The 24,893-nt window shown below is 41.4% G+C and overlaps 1 protein-coding gene across 5 annotated transcripts in view; it reads right to left on the bottom strand.

Annotated features, from left to right (window-relative positions):
* The window catches only part of SLC44A1 (solute carrier family 44 member 1), a 152,535-nt gene that overhangs the window by 77,323 nt on the left and 50,319 nt on the right, over positions 1–24,893 (bottom strand). For all 5 annotated transcript variants that reach the window (XM_054726930.1, XM_054726933.1, XM_054726931.1 and 2 more), the window contains exons 3-4: positions 21,995–22,137; positions 299–435 (exon numbers count right to left, since the gene is read on the bottom strand). In XM_054726930.1, coding sequence (XP_054582905.1) covers positions 299–435; positions 21,995–22,137 — 280 coding nt within the window. The remainder of the gene's footprint in view (positions 1–298; positions 436–21,994; positions 22,138–24,893) is intronic.

Below are 24,893 nucleotides of genomic sequence, written 5' to 3'. Positions count from 1 at the left end.
ATACATCAAAATCACCTGAGACATTTGTTAAAAATACAAATTTCCAGTGTCCAAAGACCTACTCAGTCAGAATTTCCCGGGTGGGGCCCAGGAATCTGGTTTTAACAAGCTCCTAGGTGACTATAACATTTGTATATCAAGGAAATTCTATAGTACTTTCAGGTCTCTTTTTCTTTTTACGATTTTTTTTATGACTTTTATTTTTAAACACTAGGCAAACTTATATTAGAAGGCAAACACATAAAATTTAAGTGAGAATAAGTGACTGGGGTGTAGACTCAGATGCCTAAAGTCTCACCATTCATCTCTGCAAACTTCTGAACGTCACTCAGGGTTTTCAGCTCTTGTCTTGGACATGCTGCTACACACAGTGCTTCAGACTTGATCTTCCGGTTGATCAAGTCCAGATTGCACGGATCCAAAAAGAACACATACCTACAGCATGGAGAAAAATATTGAGATACTATTTCCACAAAATACATTCTGGTTCACTGCGCATCTGACTCAGCCTAAAAGCAAAGAACATCTATTCCATACTCCTCCACAAATTTAATCATAGATGCGGGAACATTTCACAAATCTAATCACAGATAAGCTTTTTAAAGAAGAATTGCTTATAAATATACTATTAAAAGCAGGGATGAAAAGTAATTGTAGGACTCCTTTTTCATGATCTGTTTTTCCAAAATTAAAATTTGTCATGTGTATTTTATACTTAGAAATGATCTATTTTCATCTTTAAAAATAATTGGTTTTATTTTTATTTTTTGGTCAAACTTGTACCCCCCCAAAATTACTGGAATATAGCAATACTGCTATATAACATGAATTGTAGTTTATATATAAACTTTAGTTAATGAATATATAATTATATATAAAATGTCTAATTATAAAAATGAGTATATAAAACTTTAGCTAATCCTATATATAATAAAGAGATAATATGCAAATGGTTGTCACACCGTCACGTTGTAATGGCTCAGACGCTCAACACTGGGGAGAGAGGAATGGGGACCAGCCAGGCTGCAGCCCGGGAGAGGGACAAGCTGCCTGCCCCATGGTCCCGGGCGCCAGTGGCCCAGGCGAAACCGCCCGCCCATGGTCCCCTGTGGCTGCGGCTGTCCCGGGCAAAGCCGGCCTGGGTCCTGGGTGCCTGCGGCCAGCCAGAGGGAGGTAAGCCCAGGTCCCAGGTGCCTGCAACCAGCTGGAGGAGGCAATCCTGGGTCCCGGGTGTGGGGCAAGGCAGAGGCAGTTAGGAGCGATCAGGCCAGCAGGGGAGCAGTTAGGGTGATCAGGCAGGCAGGCAGAGGTGGTTAGGGGAGATCGGGCAGTCGTCAGAGGGGTTAGAGGTGATCAGGCAGGTAGGTGAGCGGTTAGGAGTCAGTGATCCCGAATTGCGAGGAGCAGTCAGACATCCCCCAAGGGGTCCTGGGTTGGAGAGGGTGCAGGCCGGGCTGAGGGCACCGCCCTCCCTGGGCTGTGCACAAATTTTGTGCAATGGGCCTCTAGTGAATATATAATTATAAAAATGCATTATAAAATTAAATATATAAAGTTGAATGAAGACTAGAGGAAAATATACTAACATTTTAACAACAGCCATTAATTTTTTTTCATTAATTTTAATTTTCTTTTACTTTTTAGAATTCTCATTGTCTAGAAAGAATGAAAATTATTTTTGAATTGATACTATAATAAATATTATTTAGTATAATAGTCCATTTCATTGAAACAAAATAATTCCCAAATTGTAAGTTATCCCTTTTGTATACTGTACAAATGTACATATTTGAGAAAAGGAAAGATTAATCAGAAATTACATTAAAACAGGTTTTTTTTTTTAATGTTTTGAGGTAGAAAAGATGACAAAGATTGCACATGTTATCATTTGCCCAAAGAGAAAGTAAGAGCCAAATCTTCTTAACTGAGAGAAGCAAAGCCTAATATTGTGGGTCAAGGGAGGGAGCACAAATAGAAATGCTCTCATGCAAGATTATAGCTAAAGAACCCCCAACCCTGGGTTCAATTCTATTGGGTCCATACGAAAAGTTAATCATGCATCTGCCAATAGCCTTCCCCACACTGTTAAACTCCGTTGCTATGCAAACTATGACTCAATTCAGGCAATATAACAAAACGTAAGAAATAGGTGAGAAAACTGAAAAGCAAAAACATAAAACCAACTGAAACCTATAGAATTTTACTAACCAATTCACCCCAATAAATGTAATTAAAAATATAAAGTCAATACATATAAAGAAAAAAGTTAAATAGGAAAAAACAGTATGTGTGTGGGGGGATGGGACTAGAGAGACCCCTGCAGGTGGAGTACGCTGGACTGGCATGCTTCCGTGGAGCAGTGGACAGGGGCTGTGGGGAAGTGGAGGGAGGAGGACGACACGTGCAGGCATGGCTACAAACCGCGAAACTAAAATAAATAATTTTTGTGTAACCCTGTTAACGACTCCAATACCATTCATGTTCAACAGAAAAAAAGGAAAGAAGCCAGGCAGAAAGGTGTGGTTTGGAAGTGGGACTGCTTCTGTGGCTGATGACGATGAACCAGCACAGAGAAAACTCTGCCAACCTGTGTGTGGAGACACTCACTCCCTTACTAACTCCCTCTCCGTCCTGTGCATCTTACTGAGCATGCCCATGCCTGGGACCCCGTGCAATGAGCCACACAAAGCCAGCCCCTGGCCAGGGAACACACCGGTCCTTGAGGAAGGTGTCATAAAAACCTTTAGATTATTTACTACCACCACGAATAATACTATTATTTTAACAAAAAAATAAAAATAATGGTAGCTAACATTTGTTGAGTCCTTACTATGTACTAGACACCTTATTAAACCCTTTACACATATTAACTCATTTATCCTCACAACAATCCCGTTTTACGCTTCTGCATGGGAAGGTGGGGGGTGGGCAGTGGAACTGGGGTGGGGAGAGGTGCACAGTTTTAAGTGATGCCTTGGAAATACCTGGAGAAACCACGGGACAGCAGGATAGCAGGCTAGAGGAAAGGAGAGAAAGCCAGAGGCGTCCAGGGTCTGGCCGCTGGGTCAACGCTAGTGGCTCTCTCAGCCTCCCGAGGACAGATGCCTGGTCTGACTGTCCTGCAGGCTTCTCCCCAATCCAAAGCCAAAAGTGCCCTCAGTATACTTCCAGCTTCTTTCATACCTTAAAGCACATCACCCTGACTGATATGCCAGTGACTGGGCAGCAGCCTTATACCTCACCGGGGTCAGACCAACCTGAGCTTGCTTTCTGGTTCTCTTGAAATAAAACTAATACCCAACTCTCAAATAAGCATGGCATTGGCAGACCAGACTATAATAACTAACAAATATACAATGAGTGTTTCTCAACCGAGAGGGTGACAGACCCCAGGTGAGAGGCTGTAAAACATTCTAGAAAAGTTTCTTAAAACTCTCAGCCTACTTTCATTCTGCCTCCAGGAACAGGGTTGGGAAAGGGATGGGGCATATGAATCTGAAAAAGCATCTCAGGCAACTCTGATTACACACCTTGGCCCCTTGGCCGCATCCTCTGAGGGGGGAGACCCACTGGCACGGATAACTGAGTTAAGAGTACATTTTCATTGCTATCCTCACTAAATCTCTTACTAGACCTATTAATAACGTAAGTTAAGGGAATGAAGAAAAATGCTTGGAGTAAACTGTAAGGTAAATATAAAGGATGGCAGTTAAGGCATGTAAATATACACTGCAACAAAAAAGAAAAAAGACAAAACAAAACAAAAATAAAATAAAGCAAACAAAAAAGAAACTAAGGAAAAACAAAATATATATTATAGTCAAAGTGGTTTCTGGGAATTATCAAAGGAGAGAAAAAAGATAAATTTATTTTAAATTGAAATTCTAGAAATACATTAAGTTATCCCCAAAAAGACAGGAGAGGAGAGATATCTAAATAAAACATCTATCTAGCCCTGGCTGGGTGGCTCAGTTGGTCAGGGCACCTACCTAGGTTGTGGTTCATTCCCCTTTCGGGGCGTGTATGGGAGGCAACCAATCGTGTCTCTCTCACATCGATGCTTCTCTCTCCAAAATACACTGAGTGGCCAGATTATTATGATCTCGGAACGCATAATAATCTGGCCACTCAGTGTGTGTGTGTGTGTGTGTGTGTGTGTGTGTGTGTGTATTTTAGAGGCCAGGTGAATGAATTCGTGCATGGGTGGAGTCCGGCCAGCCTGGCCAAGGGGAGGGGACATGGGCAGTTGGTCGGCCTGCCTGCTGGTTGAACTCCTGGTCGAGGGGACAATTTGCATATTAGCCTTTTATTATATAGGATATACACTGAGTGGCCAGATTATTATGCGTTCAGAGATCATAATAATCTGGCGACTCAGTGTAAATCTCTTTAAAAATGTCTATCTACACAGCGAACTCAAAGGGACAGATACACCAAAGATGAAAGCCGGGCGATTGAGGAACAAAAGGGCACTACCTCACAGCAGCTCAGGAAATGAGACAAGAGGCACAGGGACAAGAGGGGTGACCTTTGAAGCTGTGCTCAGAGCAAGGAGATAGCACTGAATGATCTGATGTAGGTAAAGATACACGAGAAGGTTCAAAACTAGAAACTAGTTGAAACTTCCATGTTGCTTTCACTTTCTTCCCGGAATTCAGGGCGAAGGTAAAGAAAGGAAGATTTACCAAGAATTTACTTTGGGCCACAAGGAACCTCGGCGCTGCCCTCACACATTCTAATTCAACAAGAGAGAACTGAGACATACAAATTGGGCAACTGACTTGAACCCTGGGGAGACCGACTCCCAAGTGTGGCTCTTCCCACCACCGCCATGCCCATTCACACTGGAGAGTGAGAATGAATGTAATGGAGTGTCAGTTACAGACCCATCAAGTCAGCTGATTAAACTGGGGCGATCCTCTGGGACCCCAGAGCAGACAAAGCCCTTTCTGGACACGACGGTGCTGTCCTCCTGTCGTATGCAACACGCCCATGATAAGGACTAAATAAATGAGGAGAAACCATTCATTCAACAAACACTCTTAAGTGTTAACTAGGTGGCCACTCCTGAGCAAGGCCCTGGGGATATGAAATTCATAAAAAACACACAACTTTGGAATGCAAGTAACTTAAGAGTCTAGAGAAGAAAAGACAAAAATACAGAGTCATTTCAAAATCCTGTGCTACGTGGCGAGGTTGAGATGGTGGAGGAAAGGGTGCGATTCTGCACGGGGGTCAGGGGTCCCGGGGGAAGCATGGAGGAGGAGGCAGTATCTAAGCCACATTTTGAAAGTGAGTAGGAATTTTCCAGGCAGCTGGGGAAGGGAGCACTCCAGACAGAGGAAACTGCATGTGTAAAAAGCACAGAAACATGAAAGAGCATTATTCAAGGAACTGCAAATAACTTGATAAGGTGGGCTACGGGACGGGACATCAAAGGGCTAGGCGCCAAGGAGAAGCCGGGGCGGGCGGGGGGGGGGGGGAGGGGGGGGGGGCGGGAGAGGTAGCCGTCCTTGGAATCTGGAGGATCTTACAGTTCAATTCCATTAGGCAACATGCTTTCAAATGGCCATGGCACGGTGCTGCCTGGTGTAGCCAGCCCCTCGGGTTGAAGGCCAGAGAGGGCACCAGCAGCGCGCCTCCAGAGATGAGCCTCTGCCATTAAACTGCCTCCTGCTGCCATGGCAACTCTCTGCGGCAGGGCTCTTTGGAGCAAAAGGTGGCAAGCAGATCCGGGGTCTGCTGGCCGCCTCCTGCCGAATTTGGCTTCTCTCCTCTCTAATCAGGAGAGAAGCACTAACGCGGGGAAGCTGGCTGAAAAATCCCGCCGTCGTCTTCTGCATTAGTGATTCCTGACACGTGCTTTCCCCAGAGAGGAATAAAAATGGAGTCTGATCATTTGTCCAATTATTGCCTCATATCAATTACAATTTATAGCCCCTTTCTACAGAGTATGGTGCTGCTAGTGAATCATACCAAAAGGAAAACAGCTTAATGGAGGCTTCAGCTATTGCTAAATAGAGACCGTAGAGAGCCGGGACTTGTCCACCACCCACAGTGGAGTTTTGCCCAGAGAAGCCCTCTTTTCTCCCATGTGGGTGCCTGCAAGGCAATTCCAGTCATTCCATCGGGCGGGACCCAACTGTGCCACAAAGGGGTGTACAAGGCAGAGCTCTGGGGCCGGCACACGAACGCAGGCACAACCCAAAATGACCCAACCCAACTGCCTGCAACACATAGTCAACTAAAACTTTGCTGGCCCTCAACTTCCTGGGACAAAACGATGGGTTAGAGAGAAACAAGTTGACAGCAGCAATGTGTCTTTAAAGCTGTAACTCTCGAAAGTGGCTGCGAGAGTTGCACCTTGTTCATAACGGCCAAGACTACAAACACAGACCGGAGAACAGAAGAGGACCAAGCTGTGGGAAGCCAGCCATGAGCTCGACGGCAGCGATGCCCCACTGCCTCCCCAATCCTAATGAGGAAAATGCAAAAATATCCTGAGAAAGAGGTAGCAGTTGTTGAAGAAATGCCTAAGCATGCCCCGCTTGGACCTGTGCAAGGAAGCACTGAAGTCTCAGTATCACGGCTGTCTCTTCCAGAGTCCTTGATTCTAAGAAGAGGAACTTTCACGGGCTTTCCCAGTAAACTCATAGCACTGACAGCTAAAAACAACCTAAAACTGTGGAGGATGCCCAGAGGTCAGATTAAGACACCTCTACACAGAGAATGCCGACCCTCTGACCTCCCATCGGCTCCTTTCTGTTCCTCAAACACTCTGGGCACACTCTCACCTTGGGGGAGTTGCCCATCTCTCTGCCTGGACTACTCCCTCTCGGATAAGCAGCACAGCGATTGTTAGCTCTCTGACCTGCTTAAGTCGGCACTCAGAGGTCACCTTCTCAGCGAAGCCTTCCACAGACACCCTATCTACAATGCCAACAGCACTCTCTATTCGGATGTGCCTTATCCATCTCTCCTGCTTCGTTTGTTTCTCCTCGGCGCTTACGCTCACTAACACACTGCATATTTTACTTAATCTGTTTATTATCTGTCTCCACAGGTAGAACGCCAGCTCCCTAACTGCCTAATTCATCACTATATCCCCAGATCCTAAAATAGTGCCTGGGGTGAGGAAGAAGCTCCTTTCCTATTTGTTGAATTAATAAATGGGTGGTGATTGTGTAAGATTTTGCCAAGTGAGGCAGGGGTGGAGGGAAAGGAAGGAAGAAGATATATTAGGTAGAACGAAATACTCTCATTCATACAACAGAAATGTATTAACATCTCTGCCAGGTGCAGGGCTAAATAAGCACTAGCGATACCGTGATAAATAAGACCAACACCAAGTGTCTCCCTTCCCAGCATTTAGTCTGGAGAGTTGAGAGGCAATTACAAAACAGCATGTAAATGAAACAGTAGAGAAAAGAGGACAGCAGAGGATGCATCGAAAGGGCCCCAGGAATGGAGAGTCAGGATAGGAGTCCAATCTAAAGCCAGGACCTACCCTAACCAGTTTGGCTCAGGGGATAGAGCGTCAGCCTGCGGACCGAAGGGTCCCAGATCTGATTCCGGTCAAGGGCATGTACCTTGGTTGCGGGCACATTCCCCAGTGGGGAGTGTGCAGGAGGCAGCTGAATCAACGTTTCTCTCTCATCGATGTTTTTAACTCTCTATCCCTCACCCCTCCTCTCTGTAAAAAATTTATAAAATATATTTTAAAAAAATAAATAAAGCCAGGACCTAAAGAATGAGTAAGAGTTTGCAAAGTGTGGAGGAATGGAGGTGGGAGCAGGGCGGGAAGAGAGCATGCAGCGGCTTACAAAGTGAGAGCATAGCATAACTGAGAAAAGGAAAACTGTCAGGATGGCTGAGATGGACTGTGATGAAAGACACAGATGGCTGGGCAGGCAAGCAGGAGCCAGATCTTGTGGGGCCCTGAAAATGGTATTAAAGATGTTAGAATGTTTGCAGTTCATCCTAAAGACTCTGGGAAGCCACTGAAAGTCCACCAGCTGCAATGGGGAGTCTGAATTAAAAGTGAGCAAGAAAGTAGGGAGATTGCTCAGGAGGCTACTGAATCTCTACTAAGAAATGCTGACTTCGTGGCTCAGTGGTTGAGTGTCGATCTAAGACCAGGAGGTCATGGTTCGATTCCCCATTAGGGCACATGCCCAGGTTGCAGAGAGAAGGGCAATGTCCCCAATGTGAGATTGTGCTGGAGTGTTTGAGGAACAGAAAGGGGACATTTCTCTCTCTCTTTTCCCTTCTGATGATTTGGACTAGAGGTAAAAGAATGGCTCCAGTGGGCACAGAACATGTAAGCTGGGAGGAGAGAAGGCTGTGGTCAGAATGGGGAGATTCTTCAGTAATTAGTGTGAATTGATTTTATAGGTGGAGCAGTTAAGGGTGATGACAAAGACCAAGCTGTGACTTTGGAAGAGTGAATCCTGAATGCCCCCACTGAGAAGAAACTCAAACAGTTCCCAGGGCTGGCATGAAAATCAATGAAACAGAATATGTGAAAGTGCTTTGTAAACTGCATGAATTCAGAGGTGGTTAAAATAGCTGAGTCTGCCCATCTGGGTTAAAAAAAGGGAAGAAGCTTTGACATGTAGCTTTGAAACTTATTTTGGAAGATGGCGATAATGAAGAGGATTATAATAAATAGCAGTTAACATTTATGGTTCCAGGCAATGAGTTAAGGAGTATGCATCATTTATCATATTAATTCTTCAAAACACCCTAGCAAGTAAGTACTACTATTATCCTCATTTTACAAATGAAGATCTTTAGGCCAAACATATTATTGTGACTTTCTCCAGTGTATATCATCATTGGTTATCTGTCTACTGAATCTACCTTTATAGACCTATCTCCAATTACATGAAAAATCTTACCATCATAGAAAAACTACAAATACTATTCCCACTGTGTTGCTTTTATCTTTATATCAGAGAATCAAACTTTATATAATATATATATATATTTTATTGATTTTTTACAGAGAAGAAGAGAGAGGGATAGAGAGTTAGAAACATTGATGAGAGAGAAACATCGATCAGCTGCCTCTTGCACACCCCCTACTGGGGATGTGCCCGCAACCAGGGTACATGCCCTTGACCTGGGACCCTTGAGTCCGCAGGCCGACGCTCTATCCACTGAGCCAAACCGGTTTCGGCCAGAGAATCAAACTTTTTGATCAAACATGGTCACTTTGGTACTACTTTATATCTTATTGCTTCAACAATGTATAAATGATCTCCTCTCCACAACAAAGGTAAGTACTGTATGTTTGCTTTAAAATATCTAACTCATCTGGAATTTATTTTGCATGACTTGAGATTAAATTAGATGTATATGTAGTTTTCTTCATATTGTCATTCAACAATGTCTTTTATTAAACATCAACTACTTTCAGTTTTTATTTTACTTTATTAATCAACTAGAGGCCCGATGCACGAAGATTCGTGCAAGAATGAGCCTTCCTTCCCCTGGCTGCCAGCACCGCCTTCACTCTGGCCCAGAGCTGCCTTTCTGCTTTTGCTCCGACCCAGAGCCGCCTTTCTACCTTCCCGCCTTCCCACGCTGCTCAGAGGCCCGGAGCGGCTGGGGCGGTGCAAAATGCCTGCATCGTCATAATATGTATGCAAATCAACCAGCCATCTTTGTTGGGATAATTTGCATACTCACTCCTGATTGGCTGGTGGGCGTTGTGAAGGTACGGTCAATTTGCATCTTTCTCTTTTATTAGTGTAGATACATTAAACTATCAGTTTATTTCTGATATTTCTATTTTGTTTCCATCACTGTAATTAATCTACATTCAGGTAGTCCTGTTAATAATATACTTTGGAATAGTTTCGGTATTAAATGCAAAACTCCTTGCCCTGGCCAGTGTGTTCAGTGGTTAGAGCATCAGCCCTTAGACTGAAGGGTCACTGGTTCGATTTCTGGTCAAGGGCACATACCTGGGTTGCAGGTTTGATCCCTGGCCCCACGTGGGGCACATGCGGGAGGTAACCAATCAATGTGTCTCTCTTACATGTTTTTCTCTCTCTTTCTGTACTCCTCCCTCTCTCCCTCCTTTCTACTCTCTCTAAAAATCAATGGAAAAAATATCCTCCAGTGAGGAGTAATAAAACAACAACACACACACAAACAAAACCCCACTCCTTTTGCTCCCTCTACACAATCATTAATTAGACAATGACAACTATAGATACATGACCCTTACCAAGTAATCCCACGCCCCTACATGGTTTGTATGGCCAGTACACTAACTGCCAGTATTTTAAAACCAGAAGATCCAAAGGTGTTATGGTCTGAATGTGTCCCCACACGCAAATTCATGTTGAATTATAGTTTCCAAAGATGATGGTTTTAAGGGCCTTTGGGCGATTATTTGGCCATGACTGTGGAGTGCTCGTGAATGGGTTTAGTGCCACATAAAAGAGGTTCCAGAGAGATCCCATCCCCTTCCACCATGTGAGGGCACAGTGAAAGGTGCCAGTATGAACCAGAAAGAGGACCCTCATGAGAATGTGATCATGCTGCTGCCTTGATCTTGGGTTCCCAGCCTCCAGAACCAAGAGAGATAAGTTTCTGTTGGCTATAAGCAGCCCAAACAAAGACAATAGGTTGTGTGTACCCCTACTCTCCCTCTGCCAATAGATTGCTCCTAGCTTCTTTTGAAAAATTAGCATCACTGGGCCCATCAACCCACATGCCAAAAATCAGCTACAGCTGAGTAGCAGCTATCTCCTTTTATGGGGCACACACATATAAAGCCCAAAGTACCCAACATTTGTCTCGTTTCCAGTCCACATAAGTGATTTACAGTATCTGCCTAAAGGCCTTTGGATTTGCAACCCCTGGTGGAATCCAGTTTCCCTTTCTACCATCAATGACAGAAAGTTTACAGTTAATTTGGTGTTCAACTTCAGAAACTATACTTAGCCTAGATCTCTAGTCTAATCTCTTCTCTACTTCCTGGCATGGCTCCTGATCTTTTATCCCTTGTTTAATTATTTTATAATATATTCATCTAATTCTAACGCTCTCAAATTATTCTATGAACAAGAGTAATTTTTAAAAAGGTTTCCCCCCTAAAGTTCTTGGCTGCTCCTTTACTCTGTGATTTATACTATCAATCAAGTTCAATTCAACATCCTATTGGGATCTTAACTGTTATTGTATTAAATCCATAAATTAACTTTGTTAGTGTTGTCATCTTTATTCTATTAAGACTACTCAGCAAGGAGTAGATTATATATCTATCTCTTATTAGTTTTCTTTTCTATTAAAATATTATAATTCTCTGTATTTGACCCCATATTTTTGTCAGGTTTTAGTTTTTAATAAAACAAGTATTATCTTTTTCATATTTTGTCTACTGATAAATGACTAAATTCAGTTAGGCGTATGCTTTATAACACATGATTTAAGCATCTCATTTCAAGATACATTTTTGTTCAATCTAAACATGCAGGTTATAGTCCCTTGTAATTGGTTAATAGCATTATTTTTCTCTCTATTGACCTAGACACATTCAATTTATCTCTTTTATATGATTTGTTGCAGCTAGTTATTTACAACAATCCACAATAAAAAATGTGATATTCTTGTTTTGTTTAATTTTAGATAGACTGTTTTAGCCATGAATAGAAATTCCATCAGCTTTCTTTCATGGCTTCAGACTTAAAATCTACTTTGACAATGGTGCCAAGGTAATTCAATGGAGAAGATAGTCTATTCAATAAAAGATTATGGAAAAGTAGATTTTTGTATGGAAGGAAAAGATAAACCTCGACCTCTTCACACCATATGCAAACATGAAATCATAATGGATCATAGACATAAATATAAGAGCTACATAAAAAATTTTCTAGAAGATAGCACAGAAAAAATACCTTTGAGACTTTGGGATACATCAGTAATTTCTTAGCTTGAACATGAAAAGCATAAACTATGAAAAAGACACATTTTTGTGTGATTGGTTTTAAATGTATCTAATGGATAAATTAGACTATCAAAATAAAAATATTCTGCTTGTCAAAAGATGTTCCACATCATTGGTCATTAGAAACATGCGATTTAAAACCACAATGAGATACCACTATACACACATTAAAACAGTTACAATTAAAAAGACTGACAATGCAAAATGTTAGTGAGGGGATGCAGCAACTATAACGCCCCTCCTTTCCTAGTGGCAATGCAAAATGGTACAACCCCTTTGGAAAACAGTTTGGCAATTTCTTATAAAGTTAAACATGCCCTCACCATGTGACTCAAGCAATCCCAAGCCTAGGGATCTGCCTAACAGTAATGAAATATCCATACAACATCATATACACAAAATTTCAAAGCAGTGTTATTCACAATAGAAAAAAAATAATTTTAAATGTGGAAATAACCCAACTATCCAAAAAACAGTGAACAGATAAACAAAATGTGGTATACCCATGATAGAATACTACTCAGTTATTAAAAAAGAACAAACTACCGATATATTAAACAACATGGATGAATCTCAATAACACTATTATGCTGTGCTTAAAAAATCCTATGTAAAACCACTCTGTACTATATGATTCCATGTAATGAAATTCTAGAGAAGGCAAAACTATCCTGACCGAGAGCAGATCAGTGGTTGCTTAGGGACAGAGCCAGGCAAGGATTGACAACAAAGGGGCCTGAGATAATTTTCTTAAGGACAACAGCAGAAGTGTGGATTGTGGTGGAGGGTATACGACTGCATACAGTTACCAAAACTCAAACTGTACACTTATAATCGGTAAATTATTATAGGTAAATTATACCTTAATAAAAGTATTAAGATAAAATATTTTAAGTTTCATTTAAAAAATATACTTTATAAAATCCAACTTAATCTAAGGAGTCCCAGTGTGCAGTAAAGAGTTTAAAACTGCTTAGACAAGAGGTCTGGACTTTGCCCTGGGCTTCTGGGAGTTAATCTCTAAACCTTCCAGCAGTCTTTATTTGCCTGGGGCCTTGATCTTGGGTTCCCAGCCTCCAGGTCATAGCAGAGAGCCTAACAATGTGATTTGGGGGAAGGGAGTGGGGGCGGGGGTGGGCTGGGGTGGGGGGGGTGGGGGAGGCAGGCCACACCAGATAGAACGCAGGAAGTGGGTTAATGCAGGAAGTGGGTTGACCAATTTTAGATCAGCAATGTCATGTAGACTGGGAGTTCTGGATCATGGTGTGAGGAGCTGAAAACTGAACCAGCTAGTGGGCAATGAACTATGCCTGAGTAATGGAGCCCCAACAAAAATTCCGAACACTGAAGTTTGGGTGAGCTTACTAGGTGGCAGTACACCATGTGTACTTGTCACACATCAATGCCAGGAAGGGAACATGTCCTGACTACTCTCTGGGGAAGAGCAACTAAGCTCTGCCCTGTGTATTTCTTTCATTGACTGATTTTAATCTGTAGCCTTTCCCAGTGATAAGCTGTAACTGTGAGTATAAGAGATTTCAGTGAGTTCTGAGAGGCTTTCTGGCAATAATAGAACCTGTGGGTTGTCTTGTGGACCCCTGAACTTATTTGGTGTCAGAAGTGAGACTGGCTATGTGTGGGCTATGCACAACACTCTAATTTCTCAGTTGCCCTCAACTCTCATATCCAGTTAAACATAAATAGGTGGTAAACTGGTGACTATAAAAATTCATAGTTGAAGTAGTTAATAATTATCTAAATCTATGACCTCATTTCTACTGATGAAAGCTTTTTAGAATCTTCACAGTTGCCTGGTTAACCTGGAACCAAACCTAGTAGTGAGACTCTGGTTTGAGCTGTTTACCTTAGATATGACTAGTATACACACCCAGGCAGGTAACACAGAGAAAAACCAACCACCCCATTCTTGCTTTGGTACGCACACGCATGTCATCTAATTCTGTTAAGTAGCTTTTACCTCCCTATTTAGAATCTGCTAAACATTTCGACTTTCAACTTCTGCAATTTCTAAGGTATGCAATTGGATCTCTTCTTTCAAATTGCTAGCAGTATCATCCTTAGCAAGTATTATTCTAGAGGCAGAATTACACTTGTAATACAGATATTACCTTTGTAAAGAGTTAAAAAAAATGTTAGGCTAAAGAGTAGTGTGGTTACAAAATGAAAAAAAATATATTCCAAATATGCCTCCATAAATTCACCTTCTGAACATTTAGCTCTCATTTTTACAACTTCTAAAATTTGACATGAGAGAAAAATAAAAGTTTAAGAAAAATTGAATAAATACGGGAAGTTTTCATTTAGAACTTCATAAATGCTGCTGTTTCTAAATGCTTATAAATTTGTGGAGAAATGAGCCCACAAATGCAAGTTCAAGTGAAGTATCGACACAGGCTGCTCTATTTCATGTTGAGCCAAACTAGGTGAGGAAGTAAGTTAATGCTGAAATCAGAGTTATTTAACAGGAGGCAGAGGGGAGAGCACATTCCCTCAAAGCAAAGCCAGAACTGTCCAAGGCTTAGAGTGTCTCCGTTTGTTCAGACTTATCCCTGAGTGTGGGAATGAGCAAGTGATCTACCGGGCTGCTCTGAAGAATACTCCAAACATTCTGCAAATCTCAGGTATTAACACTTTGCACTCGCTTGCTTTTTTCTCGAGCTGCTACGGATGCTAACTGTGTCGAGTCACACTCGACATCCGAGTGCAAAAGGTTAACACAGTGAATAAAGGCACTACCTCACCTCCCTCCTAAACCTCTGCAACTCCACAAGACAGAGTCGGGACTCCTTCCTGTTTTTGCCATTCTTCACCGGGCTTTAGCCTGGTCTATAGAACTCCAACCTGTAGCCTCAGCTCATGCTCTTCAGCCAACAAGAACTAAGCTTGGTGCTCTAACTCAAATTCCATCACCACTAGAGATGGGCCCTTGAAGCCACTACTCAAGAACCCTCTGGACCATTCATTCACCAGGTTTCCTCCATCATCACTGTGTGTGCCCCCCTTCCAGAGACGTACTTTATTTGATTTTCCCCTGCTAGAATGCAAGCTCTTCTCTGAACCCACCCAAATGGAGCACTAAGGCCCTACTTAAAATGACAGTGTCCCCGAATTCCCGGCCCCCCTCCACCCATCACTGGCTAAGAGATTTTTCAACCCACAAGGACAATTGAGAACCAAGGTGCTACTGTGAAGAAGAGGAGGTCAGAGAGATTGAAGCATAAGGATTTAACCCACTGTCCCTGAAGGAGGCAGACTATGACAACCCACAGAATATAGCTACACAATATATAGGCTGTGTCTAGAAGCTGAGAACAACTCCTAACTGATAGTCAGCAAGGAAATGGGACCTCAGGCCTACAGCCACAAGGAAACTGAATTTTGCCAGCAGCCTAAATAAGTCTGGAAGAAGATTCATTCCCCAGAGCCTCTAGTAAGGGAGGCAGCCCTAACAACACTTCGATTTCAGACCTGTGAAATCTGGAGAAGGGAACCAGCTGGGCCATACTGTGCACAGAATTCTGATTTACAGAACTTTGTTGTTTTAAGCCACTTAAGTTTGTTACAACAGTAGTAGAAACTAATGCAGCGGTGGTCCCAATGTTACCACCCAATTGCCTTATGTTCCTCTCCCCACCAGCCTGCTGTTAGGAACCCAGGAAACTAGAGTCACCCAGCTCTCATTATACCACACTTTCATAGGCTGACCCACATTGCATTGTCATAGCTTTATCTGTGTGTTTTGTCTTCCTCACTCAAATGCAACCTCTTCAAGGACATAGACTATGGGTGTCTTTTTCTTCAATATATACTGATTGCAGACAACTTAAAAGAATAAATGAGTGTAAAAGAAAATTAAAACCATCCATAATTCACTAGTTAACCACACTCTTGACATTTTCTTATCCTATATAATAAAGATGTAATATGCAAATGATCATTATGCTGTGAAGCGTAACGACCGAACGCATAACGACGGGATCACGGATCAGCAGGAGGGTGGGGGCAGTGAGCTACAAGTGGGCGGTGGAGAGCTACAGGAGGGGGCAGGGCAGCAAGCTATAAGGGAGCGGCGGGGGTGGGGTGGGGTGGAGGGAGCTACAGGAGGGCGGCAGCGAGCTACTGGCACACGGATTCATGCGCAGGGCTACAAGTCATTTTATACTTATCTATGCACATGTATATTTTTATATATGTAAATAAAAATCATACAATCTATATTGCTTTTTAACCTATTTTTCTATTAATAATGTTATGTAGATACTAGAGGCCCAGTGCATGAAATTTGTGCACTTGCGGGGGGGGGGGGGGTGTCCCTCAGCCTGGATTGCAAGAGGGCACAGGCCAGGCTGAGGGACCCCACCAGTGCACGACCAGGGCTGGGGAGGGATGCGGGAAGTTGGCCAGCTGGGGAGGGACCACAGGAGGGCTCCAGAGCGTGTCTGGCCTGTCTCGCTCAGTCCTGATCGGCTGGACCCCAGCAACAAGCTAACCTACCGGTAGGAGTGTCTGCCCCCTGGTGGTCAGTGCACATCACAGTGACTGGTTGACTGGTTGACTGTCGGCCCCCTGGTGGTCAGTGCACGTCATAGTGAGTGGTTGAGCAGCCTTAGAATATCATTAGCATATTACGCTTTGATTGGTTGAATGGACGACCGGACACTTAGCATATTAGGCTTTAATTATATAGGATTCCATGTCAATGGACATAATTCTACACCAAACTGGTATGGAAGATGGGGGGGAGAAGGCTTCCTGTCTGGGAGCAATTACTATAATTACTATAATTATCATCTTCATCATCATTGTATGTCTAAAAGTTGATACCTACACTTTAAGGCTAGCTTTATGGTTTGGAAAATTGTAGGCAATCTAGAATGTGGCAGAAGAGGTGTTTTTGGAACTGTCAACCTGAGTTCAAAATATATTATTATCACCACCCCACTCCCCAAGACCAAAAAAACACTGGTTGTAAGCCATACTCATGCCATGTGGTACCATTACCACTAATCACCATAGCTGAGCTACAAAACAAGTCATTTTCTCCTCCAGGCTGTGGCTGGCTCTCACAAATATTTGATAGGATGTTTTAAGGAGGCTACACGCTAGGCAAGCTTAAAGGTCCCTTTCATCTCTGGCACTTTATGGCTCTAAGATAAATGAGCTTTTTTAAATTGAGCCATTCTCAGAACCTTATGTAAAGCATTGTTTCTATGCAGAAAAGTTCTATACATTTTAAGCAACCAATTTAAAAATCAACTTTGGGAACATAATCTATGAAGACAGGGCCTTCCTGTTTCTCATAAAATATTATCTGCCATTTTCCTCTATATCAGGCGTCCTCAAACTACGGCCCGCAGGGCCACATGCGGGTGTTTTTGCCGTTTTGTTTTTTTACTTCAAAATAAGATATGTGCAGTGTGCATAGGAATTTGTTCATAGTTTTTTTTTAAACTATAGTCCGGCCCTCCAACGGTCTGAGGACAGTGAACTGGCCCCCTGTTTAAAAAGTTTGAGGACCCCTGCTCTATATCCTTATTACTATAGGGAACAAATTATCAGGTCAAAAATATTATTTGGCGAAAAAGAGCACATTAAAATTAAAGTAAGAAAATAAAATACTGCCTTTTCTTTACTATTAATAGGATTCTTATCGTCATCTTGGCATCTTAAATTTTCTGATAGAACAAGTCAAAGGCGTTCCTTTCCCCGTCCCTCCTGACTTTCCTCCTTCCTATTTATTGCCATTCACTAAGCCCTTCTGAAGTAACTTTCGAGTGCTCGAACCCGCGAGTTATATAAAACAGGGTGTCCAGGGAGACTGAGTTGGGCACTGTGGCAGATAATTAGGGATAAATGCCCCAATTATCCCTACGTCCTAGAATTTATGCCCTCGTGTATAAAAGACATGACTTTGGGTGGGACCTGTGACTTGCTTCTAAATAGTAGAATATGGCAAAGGGAATGGGATGTCACTTCTATAAACACATTATATAAGTTTGTAACTTCCACTTTGCCAGCAGACTCTCTGTGGATGCTCTCCCTGGTTGGCTTTGAAGTGAGCCGCTATAGGGAGTGGTTTAGGCCCCATGGGGAGGCCCACCCAGCGCGCAGCCAGGGAGTCCTCTAGCTGACAGCCAGGAAATAGCTAAGGCTCTCAGTACAACCACCCCCGAGGGCTGTGCTGCCAACAACCACAAAGGGGAACTTTCCTGGAAGGGGAGCTTTCCCAGCAGAGCCCAGCCCTGACTCACACCGTGACTACAGCCTGGGAGAGACTCTGAAGCAGGAGATCCACTTTAGCCATGTCTGGACCCCTGGCCACAGAAATGGTGAGATAGTAATGTGTCTGCATCCCATTTTAAGCCACTACGTTTATGGTAATAGTGTTACCTCGCTACTGATAATTAATACAGGTGGAAACATAGAATATAATTAGAGAACAACTTAGAGGCAACAGAAAAACAAATGTGAAACAGGGAAGTTCAGGTAATAAAGGTAAGATCACGACAGATAAAGTTAACTTTGAAATATTTCATAAAGAGACTAGTTATGAAACCCACCTTATGTCTTTCCAGAATTCATTGGCAGAGAGGTAGGGGAAACAACACAGAGGCAGAGTCAACTGAATATCAACACTACTACACTGGGGAACAGTGAGAGAAGGGTCTGAATCATGGGAGGCCTAGAGTGGCAGGAGCTGAGTGGGCTCGTTTTTTTGATGCTATAGGCAACAACACTAGCAGGGCAATGACAATCAGGTGTTTTAAAGAACTTACTCTTATCACAGTATAAAGGATGGGGAAGACTAGAGGTAAGACCAGGAAGGAATATGCTAGCACAAGTCTTCATGAGACGCTAACAAACACATGAGGGAAAAAAGGTTCACACTCATGAATAATCAAAGACACACAAAAGAAACATTTTTTGGTTGATCAAATTAGTTAAAAATAAAAACTAGTAATGCTACTAGCAAAGGTAAAGCAATCGTTATTCAATAAGCCCTTATTCCCATTGTTGGTGGGAATGTAAATGGAACAGCTTACATGGGAAGCCATTAAAAAATATGCATTAATAATCTTAAACTATTCAGACCCTCAGACCCAGTAATTCACTTCTTAGGACATATTCTAAAAAGAAAATAAATGTATTTACTCATTCAACAAACAGTTAATTGAGTGCCTACTATGTTCTAGGTACTGAGGATATAGCAATGAACAAAACAGACCTCATCTCTGTTCTTGTGGAACTTAGAAGAGACAAACATTTAGTTAATAATCACAAAATAAATGTATTCTTACACATATTACTGGACACAATGAGAGTATTTTTAAATACTTGATTTAAATTTGTGAGATAAAAAAAGACTTTTTTTGGGGGAAGTAACATTTATACTGATAACTGAAGGATGAGTGGAATTTAGTTTAGCCATATGAAGAATGGGAGAAATTGTTTTTTTCTGATAGTGAAAACAATATTCATGAAGGCAAGAAAGAGTTAGTTGTATTCAAGATTTTAGAGGACTCATTCATTAACTTATTCAAAAAATATGTATGGAAGTACTAGGTACTGGAGATGGGGATCAAGTTGAGGTTATAGCACACAAAACAGGTGTAAAATTATGTATTCTATAGCTACAGAAGGTCCGGGCATTCATAATAAAGCCAATGATAGCTGAGGAAATGAGTGAAAAAGGAGAAAACCAATGCATTTAGCAGAAAAAAAGGAGAGGATGGAATAAAGGTAACAAACATAAAGATTTTCTGCCTCTTTCCAAACTCAGACTTACCTGAGAAACATATGTTCAAAATGCACCATTCTTTTTTTTTTTTTAAGTACAATTTATAGATAGAAATACTTAGATGGGTCAGCACTAAAATGCTCATGTGCAGAGATGAGGCAAGTAGAGATTAAACATACTAGTAAATGTTAAACCTACACGAGTTAGGGCATCTCTGTACTTCGGAAATTATTTCCCCTACAGCTATCCATGAATGGCTCTTGACTATGTTAAGCATTCAGGGAAAAGGAACCACTTTTTGTAATAATAGCAGAGTCTCTTTGTAAGAGGTCAAAATGTACATAGAATAATCCACGGATTTGAAATTAAAAATTGACCAAATGAACCTCTATTAGGTTAAGTGTGAAAAGTGACATTTGCACAAGCCTTATAATGAGAATATTCTTGGAGTCATCAGCAAGTTGTAAAGGGAGCCACAAAAATAATTAGAACCTCATGTGAGCAGCACACCTGAGGGATAGAGCCCTTTCCTCCTATTTCCTGAATTACCGAAACGGTAATATTTTATGTTTGGTACATGTCAACAGCATTAAAGAGTTAAACAATGTTTGACAGCATGGACACTAGCTACATAAAAAAAAAGGTATGTGGAACTCTTAACTTGTCTGGCAACTTCTACATGAAACTAAAATTATTTCAAAATAAAAAGTAAAAGCAAAAAATATAGGGATAGTCTTGCTATAAGAAATAACACGAGGCCTAAAATTTGTGTGAATTTCATGAGGCAATCAGAAAGGATAAAGGAAACAACCCTTCATGCTGCCCTGAGAGTCTGGTTTTCACTTCTCCTGTCACGGATGCAGGTGCACACAAGAGGAAAGGTCATGGTCCGCGTTGGATATTCCACTGCCCACCAGATGTTTGGAAAAGTCATTTCAGTATCTCTAAGCTTCCACTACACACACCTCACAGGGTGGTGTCATATGCTTGTTGACTCTGGTGTGCTCCACAAATATTCATTATTATCATTTAAAATTTTATGTAGGCCTGGCTGGCGTGGCTCAGTGGTTGAGCGTTGACCTGTGAACCAGGAGGTCACAGTTCGATTCCTGGTCAGGGCACATGCCTGGGTTGCGGGCTCAATCACCAGTGTGGGATGTGCAGGAGGCAGCCGATCAATGATTCTCTCTCATCATTGATGTTTCTATCTCTCTCCCCTCTCCCTTTCTCTCTAAAATCAATAAAACTATACTGAAAAATAAATAAAATTATATATATATATATATATATACTTTATTATTCCTTCATTAAATGGAAGAATATCTCTAAGATGTGATTAACTATTAGGATTTCTTCACATTTGTAAAATTATCAAATTAATCTTACACTTTCCAGTAGGGACCCAGATTTGACCAACAGGTTTATCTCATAATAAATATAAGTTATTACACCCTGGAAAGTGCTTCATAATAAAAATACAGCCTAAAAACTATTTTTTTTTTTTTTATCTCCTTAGCCTTTCCAATACAGTTCATTAATTGAATTGGTTAACCGGTTACCTTAAAATTAGTTTGGTTAATTCTGAAGTCCTGTCTTTATTTATTAGACCTGTCTAATAAATTTTGATGGAGATATAAATATATAGTTTAAACAAATATACTGACATCATATATAAATAACGATTGATAAAATACGTTTTCCCCCGAGACATTAAAAATGAAATAGCTCTTTTGAAGAAAAAAAAACACACAATTAAGTCAGAAATTTCATGAAATCCAAAAGATGAACCTTGAGAACCCAAAACAAATTTTAATGTCTGACAAAACAAATGCATCTTTTATAAAATTGGATTGATGTGTACTTATAAATTATGCATTGCAAGATGTTTCATTATAACTTTAATGTTTCAAAATCCATTATCATCCCTCTGTCTCCCATCAAGTATAATTGTAGGAAGAAAAATATCATGTTCTTTTCTGTACAACCATAAAGCTAACGGGAAAACAAGTACAAGAGCAGCTCACTCAAATCAAGCTTTTCCTCATTAAAACCTCAAGGTACCCCATTTTAACATGGTGGCTAATTTTGTTCCCTGGAAAATGTATTTATAGGCCAGGAATGATTCAAGTGGACAGTTATAAAAAAAAAATCAACAGGAATCATGTAAAAATAATATTCAGAAAGATATCTTTAAAACAGTAAGAAAAGCAGACTTCTCCCCGCCCCCCTTCAAAATTTCCATTGTGTTCATCATTCAGGAACATTCTACTCACTTCCGATGGGTGTGGTCCATGCCACTGTATGGTATTGATTCCAACTCTGCATTTTTCTGCCCACAGATATTTCCATAGCTGTCGTATCCTGACACTAGTCTTGCTGCTGCACCTGTTGCTACTGAAAAGCCACAAATAAATCCCTAGGGAGAAAAACAGAAAAAAAAAACACACATACAAATAAATCATTTCAATAGCAACAGTCACTACTTGATACGATAATGAGCTTCTTTTGTCTGTTGAAGGAACAAAGAGCTCTTTCCTTGTTGCAAACACTATTCCACTGTTTTCCTAGGATTTCGCATAAGCAGCACAAAGTAGTCCCGGGAAACACTATTTACTAGCATAACAAAAGAAATCTCTAAGCTTTTACATCATAAGATCGTCTTTGCATTTTATACTAATAATAGCAGCCTCTCTGTATTGAACATCTGCTCTATGCCAGGCTCTGTACTGGGTGCTTACCATACATTATAGCTAATCCTCATGACGAGGAAACTGAGGCCCAGAGAGGTCCAATACTTTTTCCAAGGACACAGGACAGAATTAAACCCAGCTTTCTTCTTCTTCTTTCTTTCTTTCTTTCTTTCTTTCTTTCTTTTTTTTTTTTTTTTGGTTGTAAAGGAGTCCTACTAAATAAACAATAGCAATGGATGGAAGAAAAAACACACCAAAGAACAATAGGTCTGTGGGTTTTGAATTATTATCACTTCAGTGCACACAACTTCTATTTGCTTCCTGCAATAAAGCTGTTTATAAGCCAAAGAATTACACGACGAAGCACTGCCATGCTCTTAATATTGGAGAATCCAGGAGAGTGAGGCCCGGGTCCGGGTGCCACAAAGGCCACTTCATTTTATGGGAACATGTTTCAGCACAGCGCCAAAGGCAAAGGGCAGATGCTCACGGCTGCACTGGGCTTGCTAAGTGGAGGAGTGCGTGCTGCTGGCCAAAACAAAGCAGTACCGCCTGTATTCCACTGCAGGCTGCCTGGCGTATAGGCAGTAGGGTGAATCACCATTGATACACTGAATTGGGAGGGAAGACTGGGGTTAAGACATATTCTTGGTCATTACAAGCTTGAGTTTTTGTTATCTTTATTAAAGTGGCTAATGAAGGCAGAGATGGCCACTGTTTACCCACCATAACCAAGTATCATGAGTAGTACCAAGTAGCCCTGCAAGATCTCGGGCCTGCAGTGGTAATAACTATACTCATATGCAGTTCCTCAGAGAATAGTATTCCTCTCTTGAACATGCTTCCCTGAAAAGGTGAACAAATTCTTTTTTTCTAAATAATCTCTATTTTTATCATTTAAGTAAGGAAAAGTGAGGCAGGGAGAGTAGAGTGTATAGCTCTGGTAGTAGAAACTTCTTGAAACTACACTTTGTAAGAAAGTAGACTCAGTAGTGACTATCCCTGATTTGCTATCCTTGCCAAGTTATTTTAACTCTCTGTGCCTCAATTTACTGACCTGTAAAATGGAGATAGTGATAGCTCATAAGGCTGCTGTAAGGATTAAATGAAATAATCCAGTAAAGTGGTAAGATTTCAATAAATATTAAGAGGTTGATAAATAAGAGGTGAGTAAATATTAGCTATTATTGTTAGAAATGAGAACATGCTGTAATGGAAAGACCATGGGCTGTGGGTCAGATAACCCTGCACTGATCAATTTTCTCCTTGTGTGAACTTGGACAAAATTCAAGAAGTTAATGGCTAAACTCTCCAATAGGGATCTTTAACAAAAAGCATCACAAAGCAATAGGAAGGGAACCAAAAAGACCTGATTCACACCCTCAAGTCGGCCACTAACTACCTGTGTGACTTTGACCCAATTACCTACTAAGAGTGTCTCCTCTTCATCCCTAACACAGAGTACTGAGGCTTCTTACTGGAGGTTTCATTTACCCATAGTCAACCATGGTTTGCAAATATTAAATGGAAAATTCCAGAAATAAAACTATTCATAAGTTTTAAATTGCATGCTGTTCTGAGTAGCGTGATGAAATCTCACTCCATACTCCATCCCACCTGGGACATGAATCATCCTTTTGTCCACGGTATCCAGGCTGTATGGGCAACCTCCCCATTAGTCACTTAGTAGCTCTCTTGGTTATCAGATCAACTGCCACAGTATCACAGTGCTTGTAGGCAAATCACCCTTATTTTGCTTAAGAATGGCTCCAAAGTATAAGAGTAGTGATGCTGGCAATTCGGATATGCCAGAGAGAAGCAATAAAGTATTTCCTGTAAGTGAAACTATATGCATATATAGGAGAAAAAACATAGTATAGTTGGGTTCAGTTTTGGAACCCACTGGGGGTCCTGGTAGGTATCCCCTGTGAATAAGTGGGAGACTATTTGTTGTTATTGTTTTGTTAATTCTCACCTGAGGATTTTTTCCCATTGGTTTTAGAGTGGAAGGAAGGGGGAAGGGGGCGGGGAGAGAGAGAGAGAGAGAGAGAGAGAGAGAGAGAGAGAGACGAACATTGATGTGAGAGAGAGGCACACTGATGGGTTGCCTCCCGCACACACCCCAACCATGACTCAAACCTGCAACCCAGATATGTGCCCTTGACCAGGAACCAAACCCTGAACTCTTTGGTGCTCAGGCTGATGCTCTAACCACTAAGCAACACTGGCCAGGGCTGGGGAGGGGGGACTATTGTAATACCTATATCACAACATAATGATGAGAACTAAAAGTGATAATACATATCTAGGCCCTAACTGGTCTGATACATGGCAGGTAATCAATATACGGTAGCTGTTAGGGGTAAATTTGTGTTAAGTCAGACTAAAGAGGTTAACTAAACAAAAACCCCTTCAGTTCTCTATTTTGGAACAAAAATTTCTTGGGGGATAAAATTGAGAACTATTGTCAGTAATTGTGTTA

Source organism: Eptesicus fuscus, chromosome 15 (assembly GCF_027574615.1).
Source record: "Eptesicus fuscus isolate TK198812 chromosome 15, DD_ASM_mEF_20220401, whole genome shotgun sequence".
Lineage (NCBI taxonomy): Eukaryota > Metazoa > Chordata > Mammalia > Chiroptera > Vespertilionidae > Eptesicus > Eptesicus fuscus.
This window is presented reverse-complemented; position numbering and strand designations above follow the sequence as displayed.